Source organism: Zalophus californianus, chromosome 16 (assembly GCF_009762305.2).
Source record: "Zalophus californianus isolate mZalCal1 chromosome 16, mZalCal1.pri.v2, whole genome shotgun sequence".
Classification (NCBI taxonomy): domain Eukaryota; kingdom Metazoa; phylum Chordata; class Mammalia; order Carnivora; family Otariidae; genus Zalophus; species Zalophus californianus.
In genome coordinates this window covers 51,137,114-51,163,912 of record NC_045610.1, presented here as the reverse complement: position 1 = coordinate 51,163,912, position 26,799 = coordinate 51,137,114, and the positions used below count along the sequence as shown (strand labels likewise).

The window sequence follows — 26,799 nt, the reverse complement described above, 5'->3', positions numbered from 1 at the left end:
CCAAAAACAGCAGTAATTGTTCTCTTTTTCTGTGGTGGTAAGAAGACCAACTGGTAGATCACAGATTGGTCCAGTTATTAATGGGACTTAAAAGCTGAGACTGTCTTTTTACACCGTGCAAGGACACGGCCATAAGCATCTCACTCCCTCTGTATCTCCCATTGGTTTCATCTTTACCTACTACAAACAGTTGAGTGGGCAACTTGCAAGATGACCTTTAACTATTTATCTATTCATCTTTAACTATTTACAGACAGTTGAGTGGGCAAGGAGAAAGATGACCTTTAAGAAATCTAAGATCAGTATGGGGGATTAGATTGAGGTAAGAGAGAATAGAGTGACCTATATATACGGGTATGAAGGACCAGACTTAAAGTGGGGGAGAAAGTGAATCTGACACACATTCCCAAGAAATGGCCAGGTTTCCGAGGAGATCAAGCATCTAACTTGTATTTTCTGAGACCGTCCTGACTTCAAATACTCTGACTCAGTATCCCCATGGGAATGTAATAATGCCAACATGGCCGTGGTATTAAAGCTAAGGTTTCCAGAAAGATAACATCATTAAATTATGCTATTAAAATCTTCTGTGAGATAATAGATACTAAGTTGCCCAGTGATAATGGAAAAAGAATCTTCCACAGAGAAGTAGGATGAAAGGTAGGTACGAAGCAAGGGTCACTAAATACAGCAGTACTGCTTATCAAGATAAGCACTAGGTTGGGAAGGGAGGAAGAGTCACCTTACTGAAAGGGGGTTATGATAGTTTATTAATTACCCAACCTACTCAAAGCGTAAGATTTAAAGAATGCCGTATTCTTAATACAAGGATGAAAACCCCATATTGATGATTCATGGATGGCTCTTGACTCTAGAATTCCTCCAAGAAGCAACGATGCTTATCAAAATCCAGAAGCACCAGAAGGGGAGGATGAAGATGTTCAACGGGAAAGAATGAGAACAGCAGATGCCTTGAATTCCACAAGCTTTGATGAGGTAACACCTATGAAGTACTCATTTCATCAAATAACACAAATGTTTGTCAGTTAACGTAGTCCGTCTACGAGTCTGGTCCTCAAATAATCCTGGGTTCCTCTGGTCCATACAAGCACAGATCATGACTTCCTTTTAGTAAGTAATCATCTTGTTTACGTTGAAACGAACAGATTAAAAGTCACGTCACCTCAGTTTGTCATTCTTGGAATAAAAACCAAGAAGTGGAGTACAACTGAAGTTGCAAAAGCCAAGGAAGAACTTTATTTTATTTTTTAAAGATTTTATTTATTTATTTGAGACAGCACACATGCAGGGGTGGGGGAAGTAGGGGTCGGGGGAGGGGAGGCAGGGCAGAGGGAGAGGGGAGAAGCAGACTCTCTGCTTAGCAGGCAGTCCTAGGTGGGGCTCGATCCCAGGACCCTGAGATCGTGACCTGAGCTGAAGCCATGAGGCTTCACTGACTGAGCCAGCCAGGTGCCCCAGAACTTGTGAATTTTAGAAGGGGAACACAGGGACACGTTAGCACTGCTCCTTGGAGAATGGCACTGTACGGACTGCAGGGCAAAATCTGGTCGGCAGCCCGTTGTCTTGTCCTTAGAGCAGGACTCAGTACTTCTCCAAGTCTCTTTGCTCCTGTTCTGCACAGAATACTGTGCTTCTGAGTAACTGCCTTGGTAGGAGGGGAAAATGACCATCTCCTCCCTCCAAGACCGAGGACCAGGATTGGAGAATGGCCAGGAAAGTTGTCCCCTCATGGAAGGTCTCCTGTGATGGCATGGCTTGTGTCATGAGGGGCCACACCAATGGGAGGACAGAGCTTCAAAGTTCATGGAGAGAATTAAGGTCTGATGTGATTTACTTACAGAAACCGGTCGTTATCTTCAGCTGCCTGCGCAAAGAGTATGCAGGGAAAAGGAAATGCTGCTTTTCCAAGAGGAAGAAGAAAATCGCCACAAGAAATGTCTCTTTCTGTGTTAGAAAAGGTTTGACCCCTATGGCCCTTCCCCTGGTGGCCTGGGGCCCTCATGAGCTTTATTATGTCTTGATGAGAATCGTTCTGTACATCGCCTCGCGGTTTCCCACACAGACCCATCAGCAGGTGACCTTGACAGTACCTTCGTTCGACATGTCCCATTTCTAAGTAGAATTAATCAACATCTACACAGAAACCATAAGCACTCTATTAAAACAAACCGCTGAAGCCACGACGTATCTATTTCGTGAGCATGATTGGTTTCCTAGTGTTTGTTCTATTTCACAAGAGAATGAACTGGGGTTTTGCCAGTGCAGTCTGAAGGCTTGGCCAGCAGCCATTGAGATGACCTCATTTTGTGTACTGACCACAGTACTTAGGGTCACAGGAGACAGAGTCTGACACACTGGCTTCCAAGAGGGGCTTTACCCCTTCCCATCTGTGTGACCGTGGGCAGCTAACCTCATCTCTGAGAGCCGTCCCGAAATATGTACACAGGGATCATGACAACAACCTCTCAGGCCTGACGAGTAAATGAGACCCCGTATATAAAGCACAGAGCACAACGCTTGTCACATAGCAAGACTTTAGACTATGTTTTAGACTTAATTTTACTATTAAAGTCAATTCATATTAAGTGCAACCAATTTTTTTTTTCAGGTGAGGTTTTAGGATTATTAGGACACAATGGAGCTGGGAAAAGCACATCCATCAAGGTGATAACCGGAGACACGAAACCAACTGCTGGACAGGTAGGTGAATTGTGTGGAGAATGTGCTATCTCGTGGTGCTCAGAATAAACTTGTAAGATGTGAAAGCTTTGTAAAGAGCAAATCTCATTTAATCATTAGATGACAGAAGTAGTTAAAGTTGCAGACTAACATATTCACAAAGTTAACATGTTCATACATGGAAAAATTAATCACTGGCAGGGAATAATTACTTATGCCTTCAACGACATCTAGAGGCAATGTCCAGTATCTGATTAGAAAGCAACATCAGAATCTATACAGGCCTCAGTTATCATACCATAAAACACATGGAGTTGCACTTTTTTTTCTTGGCAAACTATCTGCTTCCATGTATTAACGGTGAGTGCAGTGTAACACATTACATTTTTGGTTTTGATTTTTTTTTAAAGATTTTATTTATTTATTTGAGAGAGAGAGAGACAGAGAGAGCACAAGCAGGGAGAGGGGCAGATGGTGAGGGAGAAGCAGGTTCCTCGCCGAGCAGGGAGCCTGACATGGGGCTCGATTCCAGGATCCTGAGATCATGACCCGAGCCGAAGGCAGATGCTTAACCAACTGAGCCACCCAGGCGCTCCCCCCACTTTTTTTTTTAATGGAAGTATAGTTGACATACAGGATTTGTACTTTCAATGGGCATTGTCTTCCCAGTATGTAATGCTTTAATCTTGAATTAAAATGTTTAAAAAAGAAAACAAAAACCCTTTATTAAGCCATTATATTCATTGTCCTTCACAAAGTGCCTGGATCCTGAGACATATATTTTTGTAGAAATACACTATTTCTTGGGAGTGTTTTCAAAGAATGATTCAAAATTGAGCAACAGGGATATGAAGTGAACTTGAGTCCTACATGCAGTTGAACCATATAAGATGGTCAGACACCAGAAAAAGAGCTGAGATTTAGTAAAGAGGGAGACCACACAATAGAGTATAGAGAACATATTTCCCCCCAAATTCTATGGCAAAAATAGACCACTTTAAAAGCTCCTTTGGAAAGGATGTCCAGGGATTTTGGAGAACAGAATATAAGGCAGAGAGATGTCTGTGGCACCACACCAGGGGAGAGGGGGTGGTGCTCAAGCCCGGAAGGGAAAAGACCTCCGGGAATGTGATTGATAAATATGCCACCAAAGACGGAGGAGAAATTAAATATTCACAATCCCTCCAAAGCCGAGATGAGAGCCCGTGATGGTGAATGGGGCTGCTCAGGGATGTTGGTGGCTCACTCAACCCTAACTGGACTCCTTAGCTTAGTGGAGACCACGTTCCAATTGAGTCACCATCTAGACCCTAAATCGTTATTTCATTTCTCGTTAAGCATGGGCAAAAAAGGAGGTAGTAACTGTTCACAGATATATGATAATGAACTATTTGAAAGGTAAGTAAGATCTGAGTTAACAAAGCAAACTATTTGGGTGTCATGAAATTAGCTTTAATCAGATCAGCCAGTGTGATCTTTATAAACAGTACCATCGTCCTACTTCAATATTTTCAACAACCTCCTACTGCACTAAGGCTGAGGACCCCCCTCCCCGCATCCCTCTGGCTCATCTGGAGGGGCCGATTATCACATGCCTTCCTCACTCTGCACCCAGGCCCCCAGCTTTGCCTCGGGTCTAAAAACAGATGGAGCTTCATCAGGGCACAGGGCTTTGCTCTGCTCCAAATTCCTTTCGTCTGGGCTTTTCCATGGCAGGTGCCCTGTCCCTCTTCTGCCCCAGGGGTCCCTCAGCAGACAGGACCCTCTCTGATCATCCTACCTAGAGATGTTAGTTAGTCCCCGCCCCCAGCATCCTGACTACTTCCATTACAGCACCACTTAGGAGCTGTCTGTATTCCAGCCGCTCATTTTTCTACTTGTTTATTGCCCAATTTGCTCAGCAGAATGAAAACACAAGTAACAAAGGTGCTGGCTATTCCATTCCCCACTGTATCCAAAGCAGACAGCACAACATATGTTACGTGCTCAAAAGACATGTGCTCACTGAGTGTGTTCAATAGTGAGGAATTCCATTCATAAATTCATATACTTGTTTCCTGATTGTGATAAAAAAAAATGGATATAACCTGTTGGCCATGATGGCAAGACATATTTGCGAGATACTTGATTTTTCAGCTTAGATTAGGGGGTGCACACCCTTGTTTTCATGTGTTCATTCTCTGACGACCTCTCTCCAACACAGAATGATTATAGATTATTCAGCCCAATTAGGACTTAGAGAGTTTCTAGTTTTTCTAGGTTTGTAAGGAGAAAGAGGCCATTGTGGGGCGCCTGGGTGGCTCAGTTGTTAAGCGTCTGCCTTCAGCTCAGGTCATGATCCCGGGGTCCTAGGATTGAGCCCCACATCGGGCTCCCTGCTCCGTGGAAGCTTGCTTCTCCCTCTCCCACCCCCCTTGCTTGTGACACAGCCCTCTCTCGCGGTGTCTCTGTCAAATAAATAAATAAAATCTTAAAAAAAAAACAAAAACAAAAAGAAGAAGAAGCCATTGAGAAATGCAGGAAAAACAAACCCAGAAGGCAGGCCCTGAGAGTGAACTTTTCTCTGCAGGTGCTACTAAAAGGGAGCAGCGGGGAGGGCTCCTTGGGCTTCCTGGGGTACTGTCCCCAAGAGAACGTGCTGTGGCCCAATCTGACTGTGAAGGAGCACCTGGAGGTGTTTGCTGCCATCAAAGGACTGAGGAAAGCGGACGCAGCCATCACCATCTCGAGGTGGGTGGGAGCCACCCCTGTTCTATACCCTGTGGGGGCAGGAGAGAGTTGGGAGTGAGGAGCTTCACTGTCAGTTCAGGACAGGAGACTCTGAACCCTGACCCAGATCACACTGGGTAGATTCCCCACTAGAAACTGGTTTCCCAGATTTCAAAGTGTTAATTTTCTTCTCATAGTAAATATAAAAATAGTAACCGTTGGTGAAAGTTATCAAAAATACTAAAATTTAAGTATAAAGTATTTCTCATAGACCAACTATTTAAAAATCATGAAATGGGTTTATATTCTTTTAAAAGGGAAAACTATCTATCTGGAGGGATCAAACCAGCCAGTTTAAGATTGCCTGGCCTGGGGCCCCTGGGTGGCTCATTCGATTAAGCGTCTGCCTTCAGCTTAGGTCATGATCTGGGGTCCTAGGATCGAGTCCCAGCTTGGGCTCCCCGCTCAGCGGGCAGTCAGCTTCTCCCTCTCCCTCTGCCCCCCCAATAAATAAATAAAATCTTTAAAAAAAATTGCCAGGCGGGCGCCTGGGTGGCTCAGTTGGTTAAGCGACTGCCTTCGGCTCAGGTCATGATCCTGGAGTCCCGGGATCGAGTCCCACATCGGGCTCCCTGCTCAGCAGGGAGTCTGCTTCTCCCTTTGACCCTCTTCCCTCTCGTGCTCTCTATCTCTCATTCTCTCTCTCTCAAATAAATAAATAAAATCTTTTAAAAAAATTGCCTGGCATCTATTTTCTGAACTGTATTTCTGAGCTGTGCTCCCCATCCCTGTGCTGTGTGGCCCATCCCCCTCCCAACTTCCTTACTGTGATGCTCCAGTGTCTTTGCTCCAGGTTGGTGGATGCGCTCAAGCTGCAGGACCAGCTGAAGCTGCCCGTGAAGGCCTTATCTGAGGGAATAAAGAGGAAGGTAAGAGGGGGGGCTCAGTGTTACTCTGCGCACCCCACACGTCGGTGCCAGACACGCTGTTCTCCCGTTCCAGGTGTGCTTCGCGCTGAGCGTCCTGGGAAACCCATCGGTGATGCTTCTGGACGAGCCGTCCACGGGGGTGGACCCCGAGGGACAGCAGCAGATGTGGTGAGGGACGCTACCCAGGCACGGACAGCCCCAAAGCCTTGCAGGAAATTTGTGAATTGTTTTACTTGTGTAAAAATCGTCCCTTAAACAGTTTCTTAATGGGGGGGGGGGGGGTGAGGGAGAACACCTCTCAATATCATTAGTAACACCAATATTTTCCGAAACAAACACCAACCCTCTCCCTGATTATATTTCATCATTGAAGAAAAAATAAGCATTGGCAGGACCCAGCCACACTCACTGTAAGTCGTACCATTGCCCCAGTGATCTTTTAGGTAGGGGTGGTGCATCCCTGGGCCACGGTGACCGTGGCCAGTGCTGGGAGAGGGGGGGGAGCAGTGATTCCCATTAGGTTGTAAAGGTGGGGGCCGCTTCTGGATGTTATCTTGAACATTTATTCTGCATTTATTTTCTCCTACTAGGTTGTGCCCCCCCCACCCCACCCCCCCGTGGTTGAATTCTGTCTCTCTGTTCCTTGGCACAGCCCTTTCATGAGCAACCTCTTGCTCAGCGTTTCTCTCTCAACACAAGCTCGGGATAAACTCTGTGTTCTCAGACAGCTCCTCTTCCAGCGCTTGCCTCTGCCTCACGCCCTCACGGGGCTCACCCTTCCTCCTCCCACCTGCCCTCTCGGGGGGTCCTCCCTTGCTTGAGCTCCTTTGGCTAATTACTCACAGGCATGCCGGTTAAAAATTCTTTTCCCCGCCCATTTATGATTCATTCGAATCCCCCTCTTTTCTTTTGACGATTTAGGCAGGTGATCCGGGCCACCTTCAAAGACACAGAGAGGGGCGCCCTCCTGACGACCCACTACATGGCAGAGGCTGAGGCCGTGTGTGACCGCGTGGCCATCATGGTGTCCGGAAGGCTGAGGTGGGTGCCCGTCCCCACCCACACTACCCGCCCCCCCAACAGGTGCATGGCTGGAGGAGTTTGTCCGTGCACAGCATGGCTCTAGATACTGCCTCTGGGTCTAAGAGTGACGCCCTGGAGACAACCCTAGCAGTAAATCAAGAGTCTCAAACATTGTGTGCCCAGTCTCTTTCCCCTTTCTGTGACGACCTCAACCTCCTCTGACCTCCAGATGTATCGGTTCCATCCAACACCTGAAGAGTAAATTTGGTAAGAATTATCTGCTGGAGATGAAGGTGAAGACCCCCGAGCAGAGGGAAAGCCTCCATCGTGAAATTCTGAGGGTTTTCCCCCAGGCTGCCCGGCAGGAAAGGTAAAGTTGGTTGCTGCGTTTGATCTGATACCAAATGTCAGCTTTTCCTTGCTGGTTTCATTCACTTGTTGTCATTAGAGTCCACACTTAGCCCAAAAGGGAACCTAAAAGAAAGTATCTGTTGGACCCTGCAGAAACTAAATTAGAGAAGAGGAGAGCTGATGGAAAATTGGAGGTAGCATGTGTTGCTGTCTTACTAGCTGCAAGATACCGTTCTGGTCTCGCGCTGTTGTATTTAATCTGCACTGAAATTTTCCTAGGTAGACACTGTTTTTCCAGTGAAAAATGAGATGATTTTAAAAAAGCATTGTGAGCGCCTGGCCACTACAAGGACCTTAAGAAATGGAATTGATTGTTATCTTTAAGGAAAGGAAACTGAGAAGTTAGGTCATGCGACAGAGCTAACGAGTGGCATAGGTAGAATTGAAAGCTAATTATTTTCTTTCAAATCTATTAACACTTCCAATTTTATACACAGTCTGATCATGGAACAGTTCTCAGGAAAATCATACAGTAAGAGTCAAAGATTAACTTTAGAGTCATTTTTAACACCTAGAATTTACTGCAGAAGACAGATGATTTAGGAGCTGGGGGGAAAACAGATAGAAAAGAGTAATAATAAGTCATAATGACACGGTGGGAAAATATATTCCTACACTGGAGTATAAATGTCAAAGAAAACGCTGTATCTCAATGGGCAGCCCACGACTGAATAGAAATAGGTCATAAAGTCACAGGGAATGAGCAGAATAGATGAGAATGATTGCACCATAAATAGAGGAAATGGTATCTTATGAAATGAAATCTAAATCTTCCTGATTTTCAAATGATAAAAAGACAAACGTTAATCTGGGAAACAAATTATTTAAAAAAAAAAAAAAAAACTGTCCCTGAACATTATTTGGTGCTGAATTCCTGGCGATTTCCAGTCTCCTCATCAGAGACTCAATGAAACCTAAATTAGAAGAGTAGTTTGGCAATGAATCATGGAACACTACATCAAAAACTAATGATGTAATGTATGGTGATTAACATAATAAAAAGAAAGGGGAAAAAAGAAAAGTAGTTTGGGTAGCCTGGGGCAAGTTGGAGAGGTAAGAGTTCTCTAGAGAAAAGACCTAGACCCCCACCTGAGTTGAGTGACTTTAAGAAATTATGTGGCATCAGTCCCTGGTGGAAGATGAAGCTTGAGAAGCAAGTGTTCAGCTGAAAAGATAAGGTGGCAGGCAACTTTGGCAAATGTCCACGTTTCATCTGCCCCGCACCTGCTCCTCTCCATGCGGAGCCTCTCCCCTCACCGGGTTCTCCTTGTGAACAACCTCACCCTAGGCATTTCGCCTGCCCCACACTGACTCTTACTTATCAGGATAACGACCAGAGACAGGGTCGCAGCCACCTTGCACCTGCACAGGTGGTATCAGCCTCAGCCCCGCCTCTCTCCCCGCAGGTACTCTTCTGTGATGGTGTATAAACTGCCAGTGGAAAATGTGCGACCTTTAGCACAAGCTTTCTGCACATTAGAAAAGGGTAAGAGCCGTAAACTTAGAAATGAGATCCCAGGAAGCAGCTAATTCCAGATCATAGACTAATCCATCGGCCTGACAAAAACAGAATGTGAGCTAAGGTGTTAATTTTAAAGATTTTATTTATTTATTTATTTTAAGAGAAAGAGAGCACGAGTGGGCCGGGGGGGGGAGAGAGAATCTCAAGCAGACTCCCTGCTGAGCATGGAGCCCAACACGGGGCTCGATCCCACGACCCTGAGATCCTGACCTGAGCCGAAATCAAGAGTCAGACACTTAACTGACTGTGCCACCCAGGCGCCTCTAAGGTGTTAGTTTTTAAAGTTAAAAATCTCCAGTTGAATTTTAGGGCACAAAAAAATCAAAGAAGTGGAGGCATTCTGTGTGTGTTGGGGTGTTGGGGGGCAGGGGATTAATGGGAGTGACTTTACTTTTGCTTTGCGGTGTTTTTCCATGTGTCTTTTTGTGTGTGTGTGTGTATATATATATGGAAAACCTAAATCAAAATTCAGTTGTGTATGCATTCAAGGAGGACACTTTCTTTGGGGACATTGATGCATGATGCATGTTTACAGTTTAATTTCATATGGACTTGCATGTTACTTACGGCCTTAGGCTGTGTATTAAGAAACTGGCCTCCTGTCTGGTTATTAAAACAATCTTCCTGTGTCTGTTGCACTTCACAGCTAGCCACACTGCATCTGTCACCACCACCCCATGTTTGTCTTGCCACCTGAGCTCATTAACCCTGCCTCTGAATTGTGCTAGCCAGAACTCCCTCCCTATATTCTCTTTTTCATTGTCACGGCTCAGTGATCTTTTTGCTTGCTTGTCACCTTCCCTAGGGAAGAGATTCAAGTCTCCTGGTTCTAGAAGACTCTTTGTACTCCTGCTGATAGCATTCATGGCCACAGGGACACCCCCTTTCCATTCTCTGCGCCGAGCACCCCAACTTTCTGGACACGTGATCATGCAAACACTCCCAGATTGGCACCGTGGCCAGTACTGGCCTGGTACTGTTGGTGACATTTCCAGGCTGCTGCCTCCTATCAGAGCTCTGACTACCCTTCCCATCTATTCTGGTCAAGGAGAAAGGTTTTCAACTCACTTAGGAGCAAGCGGTCATGGTAGAAAGAGGGTCACAAGGGATACCTGCTCCCAGGAAACCGCAGACATCTTTCTCCATAATCTTCTGAGGCTTCCCTTTGCAAAACATGTCTTCCTTCCACCTCTTCCTATGCTGAATGTGCAAAAGCACTAGCTCACATGTACCGGGAAGGAAACCTTTGCAGCACTGTTTCCTGCTTAAATAGAAATCTCCAACACTGTGCTAAATGAACATAGCATGCATACTTTTCTCCCCAAACCCAAGTGAATGCATGGGTGTATTTTTAACTGCATGCCATACTTAAATCAGGAACATTTTTATCTAAACTTTTTTATTTAAGATTTTTTAAAAATTGTTATTTGTATGGTATGCTGACTTCTGAGACCATGTGGGTATAAAAATAGATGAACTCCTAACGTCCGTCCGTCCTTCTGCAGTTAAACAGAGCTTCCACCTGGAGGAGTACAGCCTCTCCCAGTCCACCCTGGAGCAGGTGGGTCAGTGTGCGTGACTCAGTTCATCCATGCACTATAAATGTACAGTGTGAGCAGATGCTTTGCACTCACTTGGAGCTACGGAGGCAGCGTGACATCTCTCCCTCTTTATTTCTTGTCCGTCTCAGGTTTTCCTGGAGCTCTCCAAGGAACAGGAGCTGGATGACTTTGATGAAGAACTTGATCCTTCAGTGAAGAGGAAACTCCTCCCACAGGAAGACCCTTAAAGCCCCAAATACCCTATGTTTCTGTTCAAGCATGTGGTTGTTTTTTAAGACTTTTTTTTGTAGCATCAATGTCATATTTTTAGAAACTGTATTATAAACATTGACATGGTTCTTCCTGTGGTGGAGAGGAGGAGGGAGCAATGCCTGGGCAGTTCCGGCTACCGCGTGGACAGAGGCCTGTGGCTGAGCCCGCCCCCCAGTCACTGCCTCTGTGTCTCTGCAGGTCACCCTGATTCCACTTTTCTGTACAATACTGAATAAATAAATTTACTTTTATGAGGTTGTTTCATTTTTTTTTAGTACCGTAAGCACATTTTGTTTAATTTTTTATCAAAACCTTAAAAAATACTTTTTTCTAACCTGAGCTGGGAAGTCTGTACATTTATTCTTCTACAAGTTTGATACTTTGTGAAGCTGGTATTTTAATAAGAACTTTAAGTGATCATGTCAAAAGCATCATACTTTTTAAAATAGATTTCCGTGTATATTCTTATGGCTTAAAAATATTAAACCATCATTGGCCATAATATCTGATATCAATATATTTGAAAATGTATCTGCTGGTAACACTTATCAATATTATAGACATAGTCTGATACTTGCTATTAGGAATTTATTGTACTTTTTGAATTTCTGTGAATCAGTGAAGTCCCACTTTCATTGTATTTTAAAATCGAGGCTTTAGAGTTACCTGTTTTTGTAACTGACCTTTTGTGGATATTTGCCACTTGGTCTAAGAATATTGATCCATGTAGTAAGAAGTCAAATGACCAAGTTGGTGGGAAATAAAAATCTTATATGTGCAGTTTTGAAATACATTTTCTATTTCAAGTATTTTCACGTGTCTTTTTCTCGACTAAGTGGCCTCCCTATTTACAAATTCGTTGAAATCAAATTGAAAAAAGTTCTGATATAAGAGCTAGTTTACTGCTTTCATCAACATGTTACCAAATTGTAAAGAAAGAAAAAACACCACACCATGATTAAGGAAGTTAAAGATGGTGGCAAACAGAGACATTTCCTAGAACAGTGTTGGGTTTTTGTTTTTGTTTTTGTTTTTTAAATACCGGCTGTGATTACCTTGCATAAAATGTAGTTAAACAAGATTTTCTGAGTTATGAAGATGATTCTCTGAGCAGATTTCCCCTCCAGTTCTGACTTTGCATGTCTTTTCTTCCCTTTGGAATCCCTGATCCTCTCAGACTCAGATAATTTTGAACAGCTCGGAAAATTCTGTTCTGGAGAGCACACCTCCCACGCTCTCTTCCCAAGGTCCATTTGCTCATCTTGTGCTGGTGCGTGGTATGTGCCGGCAGGCTGGTTTGTGCAAACGCACCCTGATCGCCCCTTTAATCACTATCTCGAGAAGGTAGGGATCCTGTCCTCCCTCTGCATTCCTATCAAGCAGAATATGCCAAAGAACATGCTGTTCAGGGTTCAAGGTCAGGGCTCTAGGGGTGGCCAACCTGGAGGGGCTCCTTTGTAACGAAGAATATCCAGATGGCAGGTTTTGCTCTCCTGGGAACTCTGCTCGTGCAAGAAGGGGAGAAGCTACAAGTGAGTAGTTGCGAAGCTAGTTGCTATGCTATGCAACCTCACTGCAGATGGGTCCCCACAGCGGACGCTTTGTCCCAGTCGCCACTCCTGGACACCCAGTGCATAAGGTCCCCCCAATAAACCTACATCTCCATCGCCGTCTTGGGTCATCTCTTCAGTCTTTCTGGGCCATCACCCACCCTCGGCTTAGAGTCTGCGTGGTTGGGGGACACAGCTAAGGACAAAAACATGAGCAAAACTCAGTTCCTGCCTTCAGCGACTGATACAGTGGTTTAGAGGTTGACCTAAATTCAGTCTGGGGTCTACCATTTACTACTTGTGCACACCTAGTGTACTGTCTTCAGCATGGAGGTACTAGTACCCACCTCGGAGGGTTACCGTGACCACCCAAAGCGACAAACACGGTAACAGCGTCAGCTGCTGTTACACTGTTAACCAGCGTCCAGTGACTCCAAGAAGCTCTCCCCTGCCCCGGACGGCTCCCTCTCTCTCCCATAGGCCCTCAGTTCTCAAGGATGCATCGCCATGGACCTGTTTCACCGCATTTCCTAAGGGCCAGCCAAGGCAGCTGTAAATAACACCACCAAACAGACTTCTTTTCAGACACAAGCCATGTCTCCTTGACGTCCTACACCTGGTTGAAAAATAAAGATATTGGTCCATTAGCAGAGGTATTGTTTCTACCAAGCCAATCAATTTACTTTAATTGAATGTTTCCCTTGAATACTATTTTGTTGGAGCTCTACACAACCAAAGGAAAGACCAAACAAACAAGTAAACAAAGTCATAGAAGACTTCACATCACAACCCAAAGAAATAATACAAACTAACTCTGTTTTCTTTGAAGTTATCTGGGAGCGCAGTGGGAGAGACATCCTGAGAGGAGCAGAATTTCAGCACTAATCGGCTTTTTACTCGGCCTGTGGATCGAACCAGCCTTAACATTACAGCCAACCATGTCTGTGGACAAATGAAAGTGACAGTTGTGTCAAACTGAGCTTAAGTTTTGTACTTTTTCTTTTGCAAGGAAAAGCCTGCCAGCTCTTCACATGGCTTCATGTGGGACCAGCGTCTGGGGCTGGCTTCATCCGATACACCTGCAGAGGACATCTGCTGTATCACAGACTTGGTGCCACACAGAGCATGGTGAACTATGAAATGTTTGGTGACCCCATGGCAGATGTTGACATTTCTGAGGCCAGTAGGGAGACCAGAAACTAAAAGCACAGACTAGTTCTGCAGGTCTTACCCCCAACCTGGAGGAGCCCATTATATCTGCAGGCCCCAGAAGACAGGGAACATTGCTGTGCTAAAAATCACTCCTTGCTCCTTGTGGTCAATCTTACTCTAGCCATCGTTTTCCTCTTCATCTTGCTTGTACCCTATAATATTCTTCTAACTTCCTTTGGTTTTTTTGTTTGTTTGTTTTGCCTTTCCTTTGGTTGTGTAAAGATCCAACAAAATAGTGTGCAAGGGAGACATTCAATTAAAGTAAATTGATTGGCTTGGTAGAAACAATACCCCAGCTAATGGACCAATAGCTTTAGTCTTCAACCAGGTGTAGGACGTCAAGGAGACATGGCTTGTATCCTGCTGTCCCCAGCTCCATCTTATTCCGATCTCCATGCTTGATTCCTTTCCAGCTCACTTGTTGGTTTCCCCTCCTTCTAACAAGATTGATGCCACTTTCGGAGCCTTTCCTAAAATGCTGAAGTAAAACTGTGAGGGAGAGATTTTCCCACAATTAAAAAAAAAAAAAAAGCAGTTTTCCAAGGTCCCAGAGAGTACAAGTAATACATTATGTTGAGTAACAAATGCTAAAGGCATCAGGAAAAATATGCAATGACTTTAAGATGGTGGGAACCAAGTGTCTCAGGAGAATCCTGTATCTACTTCATCCAAGAAGGACATGCACAGATGTGCAAGAATTGAAGGGCTAACTAAAGCGGGACCAACAATGTCACACGGAGGAAATGCAACATTTTGAAGGAAGGAGGCTTAATATTCTTTTTATAAATTCCAAAACGTCCTTATGTTCTTCTGTTGATTTGAAACTTGTGTCTTCTTCCTGCTCTTGATGTCCAAGAAAAAAAAATACACCACATCGAAATTAAGTAGAGATTCTAGAGTTGAGGTCTTAACCCCTGGAAGCCTGAGTGATCTAAGTCTCACTTTGGGGATTGAGAGGTAGCCTGTACCCAGATTCTAGACAGGCCAAAGTGGCTCGGCTGCCACCAGTCAGAGCACTCATGAGGACAGACCATAAAAAAATGACAAGAATTCTTATTATCCTGGTGAGTTGAAATCTGATTCCCTGGACTGGTTGGGGTGGCCCTGAAATGAAGGACAGGAGAAATTTCCAGCCTCTACAATACTGGAAAGTGTCCCGGGAGGAGGATGGAATAGATGTTGGAGTCTAATTTATCAAATGCAATGAAACTCTCCAATAAAGCAGGGCAGTGAGTGAGGGTGACTGGGAGCTACTTCAGACTGGGTGGTTAGGGTGATATTTTAGAAGAGGAGGCATTTAAGCTGAGGCCTAAAGGACAATCAGCCAAGCATATGAATGTCTGAGGGAAGGAAGTTTTGGCAGAGGGAAAAGTAGTTGCAAAGGTCCTGAGGTAGGAACAATTGTTGGGGAGTAAGAGTTCCCGTCCCTTCAAAAATCCTTCTAGCTGGACTAAGAATCAAATTGACATAAGACAGGGTAATAGGAGAAAATCAGATTTCATAGGTGTACATATGGCAATCCACATAGACATGGAAATTCCGAAGACAGGCGAAATGAGGTCTATATGTCATTCTGAACTAAGGAAAAGGGGGAATGGATCTGGGATTTCAGAGGACAAGAATGCACTTCATAGGGTGGCAAGAAGAGCAGATGTTTGGCAATTAAATGTTTGCCCAACCATGCAGATGGGTCACTCAGATAAAACTTACTTCTGTTAATAACCCTTATTCTGGCAAAGACTCCTCCCCACCGCCGCCAATTTAGATTCTTCTGTGTAGTTAAGGAAAGACAAAAGTTTCTCTTGCGCCCACAGGGTTTCAAGTGTCTTCAGCTCAAAATAATCTACATGCCAAAGTGGCCCATTCGGGGGAGGGGGTGGGCCTGTCCCGAACCCCCTCACAATCTTGATGTGTTTAAGGAACAGAAAGATTCCATGTTGCTGGAGTCTCAGAGTGGTGGGCAGAGGCCACATCATATGAGGATTCGTAAGCCTGAACAGGGAGCTTGAATTTTATTTTAGTGCAGTGGTGGATTTAAAAGAGAGAGAGAGAGAGAAAGATACCCAGGAAAACTGAGAAACTCCCTGCAATGGCCCAACCATCACCCTAACTGCCATTTCCAGCTAAAAACAAAAGATGTTGGGTGGTGGGGGAGAGCCAGGTATGGGAGGTTTTCAGGAAAGCACAGTAAAGAAGGGTGAGGTTGTTGTTCAAGCCCATGTCTTCTCCACTGATAACGGTTTCTAGAGATTTTTGTCACCCCCCACCTTCCTAGTACAGCCAGGGAGACACCCTTACACAGGGAGATTGCCCTTGTAAATGTAAATTTCCCTTACAAAAGGGTAACTTCAACTTGGTTTTTCAGAGCTTCTCCTGTGTCTGCTGTTTCTTAAAAATAAGCAGCTCAAAATAATCCCTATGCCAAAAAGGCGTATTTTGCAGTGGTTCATTTTGTTCCCTGACAAAGGGGAAGGACAATGTCTCATTTGTCTTTGTATCCCCAGCTCCCAATACATACTATACACTCAGGAAATGTCAGGTGAGTACTCCGAGAAGTGGAGAACATCCGAGAGAGTAAGGGGAAAATTATCTGAGACAAATTGTTCTTACTTCAAAATAAGGTACGTGGCTGAAAATAACCTGAACGTTGCTAGACCAAAGGGCTATGGGCCATTTGAGCAACAGTGACGGATTTTTCTAATTACAATCTGTGAGCTTCTGAGACACCCCCCCAAAATTTGAAAATTGAATTACAAATGAAAATCACAAAATTCATGACTAGGAATATAGATTCAAGGTTGAGAAGGGTGGTTTGCTTCTTTCAAGATGAAAAATACATGACATGTAATATACGCTCCTGGAGAGGTCTTCTTAGTCATTTCTTCAATAAGTAGGTAGTTAGGAATTCTTTCTGTGCCAAACACCAACACACTTACAGGAATGGCAAAATAAGTCAAACACTTTCAGGAAGGGGAGTGAAGAGGACTTCTGTTAATTAATCATCTTCTCTATCCCAGACATTCAGGCTACAATCTTAAAAGGACGATTATTATCACGTCACAGTAAGAAAACTGATTGGCAGTTGGAGTAACTCACCTATAATTATGTGGTTGGCAGAGCTGGAATTTGAACCCAAGTTTGTCTGGTTCCAAAGCCCCCATGATTATTCCAATGTATCTAGAATGAAAATTGAATATGATAAATGCCATGCAAACATAATTACCTAAAACCACAGTGGGAGAAAAGGAGCGTAATTGACTCTTGGCTCTTTCTGGTAGTAAGCGTAAAGTTTGAAGCAGAGAAAACTTCAAGGTGTCCTTTAAGTGAGGTCCTACAGGATGAAGAAGTATATGGCAAGTCATCAAAAGGGAGAAGAAAAAGCAGGTGGAGTGGTAGGGAGTCCTAAAACTGACTAACCCAGTGCCCATTCCAATTTGGAGAAGACCAAAACCAATAAACTGTAAGATCATTATTTTACTGCCTAGAGAATTGAAGGAAGGGGATCGGGAAAGGGAGACCAAAAAAGTTCCCAGAGCCACTTTTTTCAGATCTGAGCCTGGAAACCAAGATTATTTGTTTTTTTTGTTTTTTGGGGTTTTTTTGTTTTTTGTTTTTTTAGTGGTCATGGCCATGGTTTGTGGCCATTCGGTGTATTTTCTTAGATTTGTTGCAACATGCAAACCACAGCAGCTGGGCATTTAGCTGCTGCTGTCTAAGCAGTGACACATCAAGTCTGTGCTTGTTGGACACTCTGTGGGTCCCTTTGCAAATAGCCATTTCCCTTATTTTCTCTGAAGAGGGACTTCGAAGAGCAGAGAGGCTTAAAAACAAATACAGGAAATTGCTATTTCTATGTGAACACAGATTTCGGCACTCTATGCTGAATATCTGCTATTCAAAAAATGGGATGTTATGAAGAACCTGTGTTCTGTGCTTCAGAAAGGTGGAGAGCCTGGCTCCTTCAAGAAATCCCAGCAGGGCAGAAAGAAGATGTTGGTAAAGAATACAGAAAAGGAGGAAAATGAGCTGTAGGATGAGAGGGATGTGCCAGGGGACCCCAGACTAGAGAGAGAGGGAGCTGATTTCCCATTTTGTGCACTAATGAAGTATTTGCCAGAGTTCTGGAAGGACGAATGTTTGCAAAGTTTGAATACAAGGACCACTTGAGCAGGTGGTGATCCAGGCTGTCTGCCTTTCCCAGTGGATCCATGTTGCATCTAGGCTTTTGATGCTACCAAATCAAGTAGCTAAATTTTTTTCTGAGCCTCTAATTACATTTGTGAATTAAAATCAAAGTTGAGAAGTGTTCTAACAGGATACAGGACTCTACCTCCTTCACTGGGGTTCATAGATATTAAACTGATATGTTGAGGTGTCCTCAAATTAGTCAAGATGACTGTATTTTGAGAATGAGAATGAACTTGGGAAGTAAAGGGAACTTGGTTTTAAAAGACTCAGAAACACAGGTTCCACAAATTGAGGGGTTTACTTGTTGTCAGTGATTTGCGCACTTAAGATTTTTGTAAGTATTAGAAGCAGAAAGCACAAGGCTGGTTCTTCAACAGATTGTAGGTGTCCATATAGTGACTGTGCCTCTTAGCTTAAATGTACAAGAATTTTAGAATAAAATGATTGAATTAGTGAATATAATATTCTCATTTATTATTATTTATTATTAATACCATCTAACACTGATAAAAAGAGTTGAGATAGCTTGCACTAAACAAAATACAATCCAACTATTCAGACAAGGGTAAAAGAACAGAAAAACTAAAACAACAACCGAGAGAACCTAGAATGCCAAGAAAACACACAGGAGGAGGAGGAAATGGGTGGATAAAAATTTAGGCACGTGTAAAATGATACGCCATGTCTGCAAATGAGTTTAAGAGGGAGTGGAATAATTTTTCATCATTAAAAATGGCTGTAGTCGTATCTCAAAGGAATTCCTCTAATCTGGCCAGCCAGATTTCACAATAGATGAACACTTGGAAATACTGCAGCTGCAAAAGACCTCTGAGAGAGTGAGCTGTATCAGCCTGGAACATTCCACAAAACAAAGGGGAAATAAATTGCCCTTGTATGTAGGTAAGAAAATACTTGCATAGTGGTGACATTCTATTAAGAAGAACTTTATTTTTTTCTGCAAAAGGCATAAACACTGGTAGGTATGTGAGAACTTGAAGTCATGTGGAAATTCGTTTGTCTAGTTTCATAAGCCAAAGAGCAATTGTAAGACTACTTTCAGGAAAAGCATCATGGAGCAGATCATTTTCCTTCATAGAAAACAAGTATAAAACTGGACAAAATTGTTGCAAACAACCATTTGAAGGTACCATTGAAAATTATCAATGGAGGGGTGCCTGGGTGGCTCAGTCAGTTAAACAGCTGCCTTCGGCTCGGGTCATGATCCCAGGGTCCTGGAATCGAGTCCCACATCGGGCTCCCTGCTCAGCAGGGAATCTGCTTCTCCCTCTGCCCTCCTCCTTGCTCGTGCTGTCTCTCACGCTCTCTCTCCAAAATAAATAAATAAAAATCTTAAAAAAGAAAAGAAAATGATCAATGGAAGACAACAAGCTATGGTGATTTCCCTCCTGGAAAAGTGCCCCTGGACCTGGTAGGGCAGTGGTGAATGCATGGCATTCTTGCCTGGACACATCCAGATGAGATACGTTGTCATCCCTCCTGTATATACCCAGGCAGCAGAACCTGCAGGATTGCCCTTGAACCGAGAGGTCAGGAAGCTCACCTTCCTGCTGGCAGCAAGGACCCCCAGCTCTACTGTCGGAAGCAGGGCACTGAATTCAGGGCAGCTAAAATTGTAACAGAGAGATTCTTGAAGTCAGCAAGCCACAGGAAGATCGAGAAGATAAACTCACCACGTGTGGGTGACTGTCTACACACCCATGAATGCGGTGATAGCCTGGCAAACAAGTGAATCCTGACAGAAGTGGAGAACTTGCTAGGACTTCGAATGCAACCCTTAACTCACACTCAGGCAGCAGAAGGAGGACACCTCACAGGCTCCAAGTGTCTGGAGCAGAACTTCTGCCCAAATCATTGTCTGACCTCCAAAGTGCATGGATACTAAGGAGAGCCCTAAGAAGCCAACAACAGTCTACACATGTGTTTCCCCATCCTGTGATCCACTGTTCCCTCTTTTCTAACACAATCCTGGTTTTGAGGTGGCTTTGGGGCATTTAGGGACAAGGGGTAGGATCCTTTATTATAAATCATGGCTACCTACACAGCAGGGACTGTGGGTAAGGTAGAGACAGGTATGCATCTTATGAAATATATGCAATAGACACACAGAACAAGGCAAGACATGGTTCTCACCCTCTAGAGAGGACTTTGTATGAGTGTGTGTGATGTGGAAATGGGCTCATTGGGAAGAAAAAGGCACGGGAGTGTCTAAATCTGAAGAATTCCTGGTTGGAGTCAGGTCCCAGCATGAGTCGGCAGACACAAACCCCTCTGCCTTCCTGAATGCCTTTTAACCAAGAGTGAAGATCATAAAAAAAGATGTGGATTAAGGTAATGAATTCCACTGACATTTGTTCTTTTCTCTCTGTCATCTTTCTGCAGACATAAGCTAACTGATCTATATGATGACTCATGGATAAGGACATCCCTAGTTTTGTGCCACCTCCAGAAACTCAAGAAGGGTCCCACTCAAAAGCCAAAGCTTCGTTCAATGAATTGTTCTGTAGATTATGTAACAGTCTGGTTGAAATAATAGAAACCAAATCTGGCAGCTGTCAAAGCCTTTATTGTAAAGATACTGGGAACTCACAGAAATCCTGGAAAAGCTAAACACCTAGTCTCAGAAAGTGGTCAGGAACCAGGGGTTAGGCGGGAGGGAAATCACAGCTAATGTCACACTTCAGGGGCCATCTGGTTCAAGGTCACAATACCGGCACCATCACTGCAAGACGGTTGACGCCAAGAGCAATGGCCACAGCTACTGGATTCTGGATGTTGTCACTGCTGCTGGACTCCCAGCACTGCCACCACGAAGACTGTCTCTATTATCCGTACTTCTTTACCTCATTTCCCCTGGGTTCAAAGACTCAAGCTGGAGCATTTTACTGGATGTATTAAGAGGGAAGATCGGTCCATTTGGCATACATGGTGGGTAGCCAAATCCTGCCTTCCACCAATGCTTAAACTTTATCAGTTTTGCTCAGTGTAATGTCTGAAAGAGATGTACTAAATTTAAGAAAGTTTGCATGAGGATGAGAAAAATGGCTTACTTGGAGCAAACAATGCTTCAGGGAATGGAAAAGATGGACTTATCATGGAAGGAACACATCCCCTGTAAAAGACAAAGCTTCACAGGAGAGAACATCTTCCAGATCAACAGCTGTGAAAGTATGAGAGGATAAAGATGACTCAGTGACACACAGAAAAAAATCAGATTTATCATAGGACTTTCTTGTTCTATTCTTTCTTGTGGTCTGTTGTTTGTCGCTACTCCAGGATCTCCACATTCTTCTGGATACTCATCAATTACTAGCTATCTTCAGTTGAAAGATTTTAAATATTTGGACTTCATATGAGATTTTCTTCCATACCCGAATAAAATATCTTGAACCCCCAAAAATTCACTAAACAGAGGTTCTTCATCTCATAAAACTTACTCGTTTAATGCTTTTAGGTATGTTTTTGTATGATGGAGAAAAGAATAACAAAATTGTGTTGATGGTTGGTTCCTTAGATTAATTGATAATTCCCAACATGATGACCATAAGACCTCCATGAAGAGTTGGTTCTATCCACTTTGTTGTACCTGTAAACCACGATGCTGGTTGCTTTTGAAGCATCCTCCGGATTTCAAATAACTTCCTGCATGTTGAGAAGATGGATGACCAATTTGTTCTAGTTCTCATTCACTCTTTAATGACACAGTGATGACACAGTTGAGACTTTCCAGAGTCACCAAAAATTTTACTGGATTCCAACTTTCTTTTAAATCTATACTCTGGGGCCTTCCCCCCTCTCTCCTGAAATCCAAACTTGCAATGTCTGTACATTTTTTAGCCAAAACATTGAGATCTTCCTTCAACGAGGGATATTCTACAATTTGGATAGTTTGCCAAGTGAGAGCTCTTCAACATCAAGAGGGAAATCCAAAATTTCACAAACTTTGGATTAAATAAAACCAATAAAAGAAAATCTTTACAATACCATTTTGCTTTCAACTAACTGGGAAACTCTGTCATTGTGTCATTAAAAATGGAGTCTGACTGATTTTGTGCCTTTTACAGTCAGAAAACTAGGCTCAGATCAGAACCTATGTATATTTGATAAAGGCTGGAAGGAAAACAAACCACTAGTGTTCTTACATATCTTAGCTTTTAAAAAATCAATTAAAACCAAGTGCATTTTATCCTTTTGCTTGTTCTTGAGACCGGCACAGAGTAAATCCAGTTTTCAATATCCCATCTTTTTTTAATTATTTTTGTATTAATATATAATGCATTATTTGTCTCAGGGGTACAGGTCTATGATTCATCAGTCTTACACAATTCACAGCAATCACCATAGCACATACCCTCCCCAATGTCCATCACCCAGCCACCCCATACACCCACCCCCCTCCACTCCAGCAACCCTCAGTTTGTTTCCTGAGATTAAGCATCTCTTATGGTTTGTCTTCCTCTCTGGTTTTGTCTTGTTTCATTTTTCCCTCCCTTCCCCTATGATCCTCTGTCTTGTTTCTCAAATTCCTCATAACAGTGAGATCATATGATAATTGTCTTTCTCTGATTGACTTATTTCACTTAGCATAATACCCTCTAGTTCCATCCACGTCATTGCAAATGGCAAGATTTCATTTTTGATGGCTGCATAATATTCCATTGTGTGTGTGTGTGTGTGTGTGTGTGTGTGTGTGTGTGTGTGTGTATACATCTGGTATGTGGTATATATATATATATATATACCACATCTTCTTTCTCCATTCATCTGTTGATGGACATCTAGGCTCTTTCCATAGTTTGGCTATTGTGGACATCGCTGCTATACACATTGGGGTGCATGTGCCCCTTCAGATCACTATGTTTGTATCTTTGGGGTAAATACCCAGTAGTGCAATTGCTGAGTTGTAGGGTAGCTCTATTTTCAACTTTTTGAGGAACCTCCATACTGTTTTCCAGAGGGGTTGCACCAGGTTGCATTCCCACTTTAATATCCCATCTTGCAATGACTTGAAGAACTCACTCCTCACATACAGACTCAAGATTTCGCTTAAACAGGAGGACAATGGATCCTAACACTTCTTTCCTTGACTACCTCAATTGTTCAGTCAAGTCTTTATGTAGAGCAATATGCCCATTCTTTCTCAAACATACCAGAAGGTAGGGAGTCTTTTGTCAGGGGAGAATGGAAAGAGGCTGATGCTTGGTGTCCTTGTTATTTGCTATCTCAATTTTAAATGGAAGATTTCTGTTTCAAGATAAATAATTACCTCCTTCCCTCTCACTCAAACTCCTCCGAGATTATGAAAAGATGCAAAAACAAATGAACAGTGAGTACGAGAAAAAACATAGACAACTGGTAAACCCGGAACTGTGAAGAAATCCTCAAAAAAATAAAAGCTACCAAAAGCACATTGAGAAAAGGAAACTTACCCCAACACGTGGATCAGAGAGGGCTATAAGAACAAGTAGGAGTGATGCAGCGCTCTGCACTCAGCAGAGGTGATACCAGGAGTAACAGGAGCCCAAGGCCAACGAGCAGATGATTTTTTGGAAATGCTGACCCTGCACAGCACCCTCCGTTTGGGCCAGGACTGCTCATGCCACATGGTTGCCCAACATCAGAGAGAAGAGATCAGTGCGTGACCAAACAAGACTGAGGTGCAGGAATGTATTGGGACCAATACTGCATTCCTGAGAGACCAGTACTGATTCCAAGTGCCTGCAAGCATTTCACCTCATTTGGTATTTACTTGAATGAAGCCACATCTGTTCTCCATATGAGCGGGTTGTTTATGTTACATTAGACATAAATTCTTCCCCGCTGAAGTCGTTAAGCTTTGTCCTTAATTCTCTCCCTGGCTTGATTCTCTTTCCTTCTAGCAAAATCAGGCTTGTTCTAGTGAGGGTTGTGTGGTCTCTGAGGGATATTCCAGCCTTGATTTCTCTGAAGGAGCAGCTCAGGATCCATCACCTCCTGACCTGGGCATATCGACGTGGTGTGTTACTCATCTTTGCCTCCAAGTATCTCTGGCTCTGGTATCCCCAGCGGTTCACACTCTCTGCCATGTGTCTACCTCTGCCTTCCCAGACTGTTTTAATAAAAAATTGAGGGACACCTGTGTGGCTCAGTTGGTTAAGCGGCTGCCTTCGGCTCAGGTGATGATCCCAAGGTCCTGGGATTGAGCCCCGCATTGGGGGGGGGGGGGTCCCTGCTCAGCGGGGAGCCTGCTTCTCCCTCTCCCACTGCCCCTGCTTGTGTTCCCTCTCTCACTGTCTCTCTCTATCAAATAAATAAATAAAATCTTTAAAAAAAAACTCTAAAAATCTCTAGATCTCAAAAAAGAAAATTTCTCGATCTTCCCCTCAGAGTCTTACTGCTTTGTCTTTTAGATGATGAATATTTAAAGCATATTTTCTTTACAATGGCAAGAGGAGTTTTATCCCTGTAATCTCTAAAACTTAGACAAGAAAAATACAAATCATAGCATACAGTTGTTCCTCTTACTTTCTCAGCATTTCTTTCCTCTTATTCTTCAACCACGTCCTTTTTTTTTTTCTCTCGAAGGAATCCCATCTCCCTATGACACTGCGGCAGGGCTCTACTGTACCCTGGCAAGCTGGGCTGGTCTTATGCTTCACTCCCTCTCTCCCCAGCAGTTAGCTGGCAGCAGTGAGCTCATACCCAAAAGACGACACTTCAATTCATTGCTCTGGTGTCTAAAATTGAACCTTAGGATTCTGATCGCCTTCACGCGGTTCTGCTAAGGAGATGGAAGCTTGGAGCTTCCCACAGACATGGTTCCAGATTCAGAGAGAGATGCAGTGTGAAGCAGGTAGCAATCAGAGATCCAGGGCTATTTGTGGCATCTTCAGTTGCACATCTTCAGATAATGCCTTAGATTTGGTAAGAAAGTTTCAAGAGTTGGGTTAGGGAAGGAGGGAGTATATGAGAGAGAGTAGCCAAGGAGTGGACCGTAGCAAAATGTCGCTTTCCTAATATGCCCCTCTTTCTGAAATACTCTGCAAGAATATGATTCACAAGAGCAAAGAGTATTGAGAGAAGGTTATTGACACTTGGTTCACAAAAGTTACATGTTTATATTTCATGTGTATTTATATAGGTACACATACATTTATACACAGAATATATATCTATACAAATGTGTGTACATAGTATATGATCTTCACTAATTCATGTAGTGAAAACAAAGTGTGCATAGAGGAAAGGAAAACAGAAGAAAGTTGGAAGAGGAGTTTCATACTTTACCAGCTGGTTCATTCTCTTCCTCACAACACACCCCCGCAAAGAAAATTAAAAGGCACCACTAATGGGGCGCCTGGGTGGCTCAGTGGTTTAAGCGTCTGACTCTTGATTTCAGCTCAGGTCATGATCTCAGGGTCGTGAGATCAAACCCTGCATAGGGCTCCATGCTTGAGATTCTCTCCCTCCCTCTGCCCCTCCCCCGCTAGCTGTCTCTCAAAAAAAAAACACCACTAACAAAAACAACTAAATGAATCAAATATCCCCCAAATGAGAAGTATATAAAACATAATGTATAATTAATGGACTATATATGTTCCATTTATACACATTGCCTGGACAGTCAGGATAACAGATACTTTCGTTTTTTTATATAATCATGAAAACGATCTCTAGAGATAGCATGATGTAATTTGCAGGCATACAATTGTACATTTAGTGATTTTATTGCAGTACCCTAATTAAAAATGGAGCCCCAGAAAGAGAATTAGCACCCATTAGGTGCCCTTTGCCACACTCAGGGATAAACGCTGAGGTCCCACACAAAGCCTTACATTTCAAGAGGTTCTTAACAAATCTGGGAGTGGGAAACCGCCTCATATGAAGTATGTCTTTATGCAATCTATCAATATCAACTATGGCTGTTTTTGCAAATTCACAATTTTAAAAGTCTTCATAACATATCAAGGTTTTTTATGAGTTTCTGATTCACTGAAATTGTGGTTCTTTCTGTTTATGCTTATACGTACATATAGCATTATCCCTTTATTTCTCCAATATTTCAACCATTTACTCCATTTATTCAATTAATTTGTATTGTGCCACTAACACGCTAAATTCTGGGGACACAAAGATGAATAAGACATACGCTCTGCCCTCAAGAAGTTCAGCTGAACGGGAGAGATGGAAAAAGAATAAATGACCCCAATAAAATGTAAAGGCTGCTATAATTAATGTGTGTCTAGCATGTTGTGGAAACAAAGAAGAAAGGGCTAATAGTTCTTCCTGGGAGCCTCTCCCCTCCGCCCTCCACCACCTTTCTCCCCTAACAGGCCATAAGATTGAAGGAGCGTATAGCTCTTACATGCTATCATATAAAGTACAATTCTCGAATTCTCAACATAAATTAAAAGAAAAATGCATTTAAAAATTATTTTTTACTTATGCAAATATGTTTGAGGACTCAGAGCCTCAGATTAAAAAAAGTCATCAAAAAAAAAAAAGGGTGCCCCAAGCATTTGGGGCAGATAAGTAAAATAATTCTTTAACTTCCCGAAATCACTTTGAAAGGAAAGGCTTGGCTTCTGCTCTGACTCCTGCTGCTCAAACAAGAAAACATTTTCTTTGTCTCTCTGCTGATGTGGGGATGTACTCTGGCGCTCACCCTGGAAAGATGAAATATTTGTGATGTTTCTTATTAAGTTGTTGACTTCCTGCAGCTATTGAAAAATCTCTAACTGACA

General features: G+C 43.2%; 1 protein-coding gene across 1 annotated transcript in view; it reads left to right on the top strand.

Moving 5' to 3' along the window:
* Nucleotides 1–12,429, top strand: part of LOC113939585 (ATP-binding cassette sub-family A member 8-like) — a 69,920-nt gene extending 57,491 nt beyond the window's left edge. The window contains exons 31-41 of the mRNA XM_027625912.2: nucleotides 876–996; nucleotides 1,862–1,979; nucleotides 2,630–2,721; nucleotides 5,270–5,430; nucleotides 6,263–6,338; nucleotides 6,412–6,506; nucleotides 7,260–7,379; nucleotides 7,591–7,731; nucleotides 9,179–9,258; nucleotides 10,800–10,855; nucleotides 10,985–12,429. Of these exons, the coding sequence (XP_027481713.1) occupies nucleotides 876–996; nucleotides 1,862–1,979; nucleotides 2,630–2,721; nucleotides 5,270–5,430; nucleotides 6,263–6,338; nucleotides 6,412–6,506; nucleotides 7,260–7,379; nucleotides 7,591–7,731; nucleotides 9,179–9,258; nucleotides 10,800–10,855; nucleotides 10,985–11,083 (1,159 nt within the window). The 3' untranslated portion in view covers nucleotides 11,084–12,429. The remainder of the gene's footprint in view (nucleotides 1–875; nucleotides 997–1,861; nucleotides 1,980–2,629; nucleotides 2,722–5,269; nucleotides 5,431–6,262; nucleotides 6,339–6,411; nucleotides 6,507–7,259; nucleotides 7,380–7,590; nucleotides 7,732–9,178; nucleotides 9,259–10,799; nucleotides 10,856–10,984) is intronic.
* The last annotated feature ends 14,370 nt before the right edge of the window (nucleotides 12,430–26,799 follow it).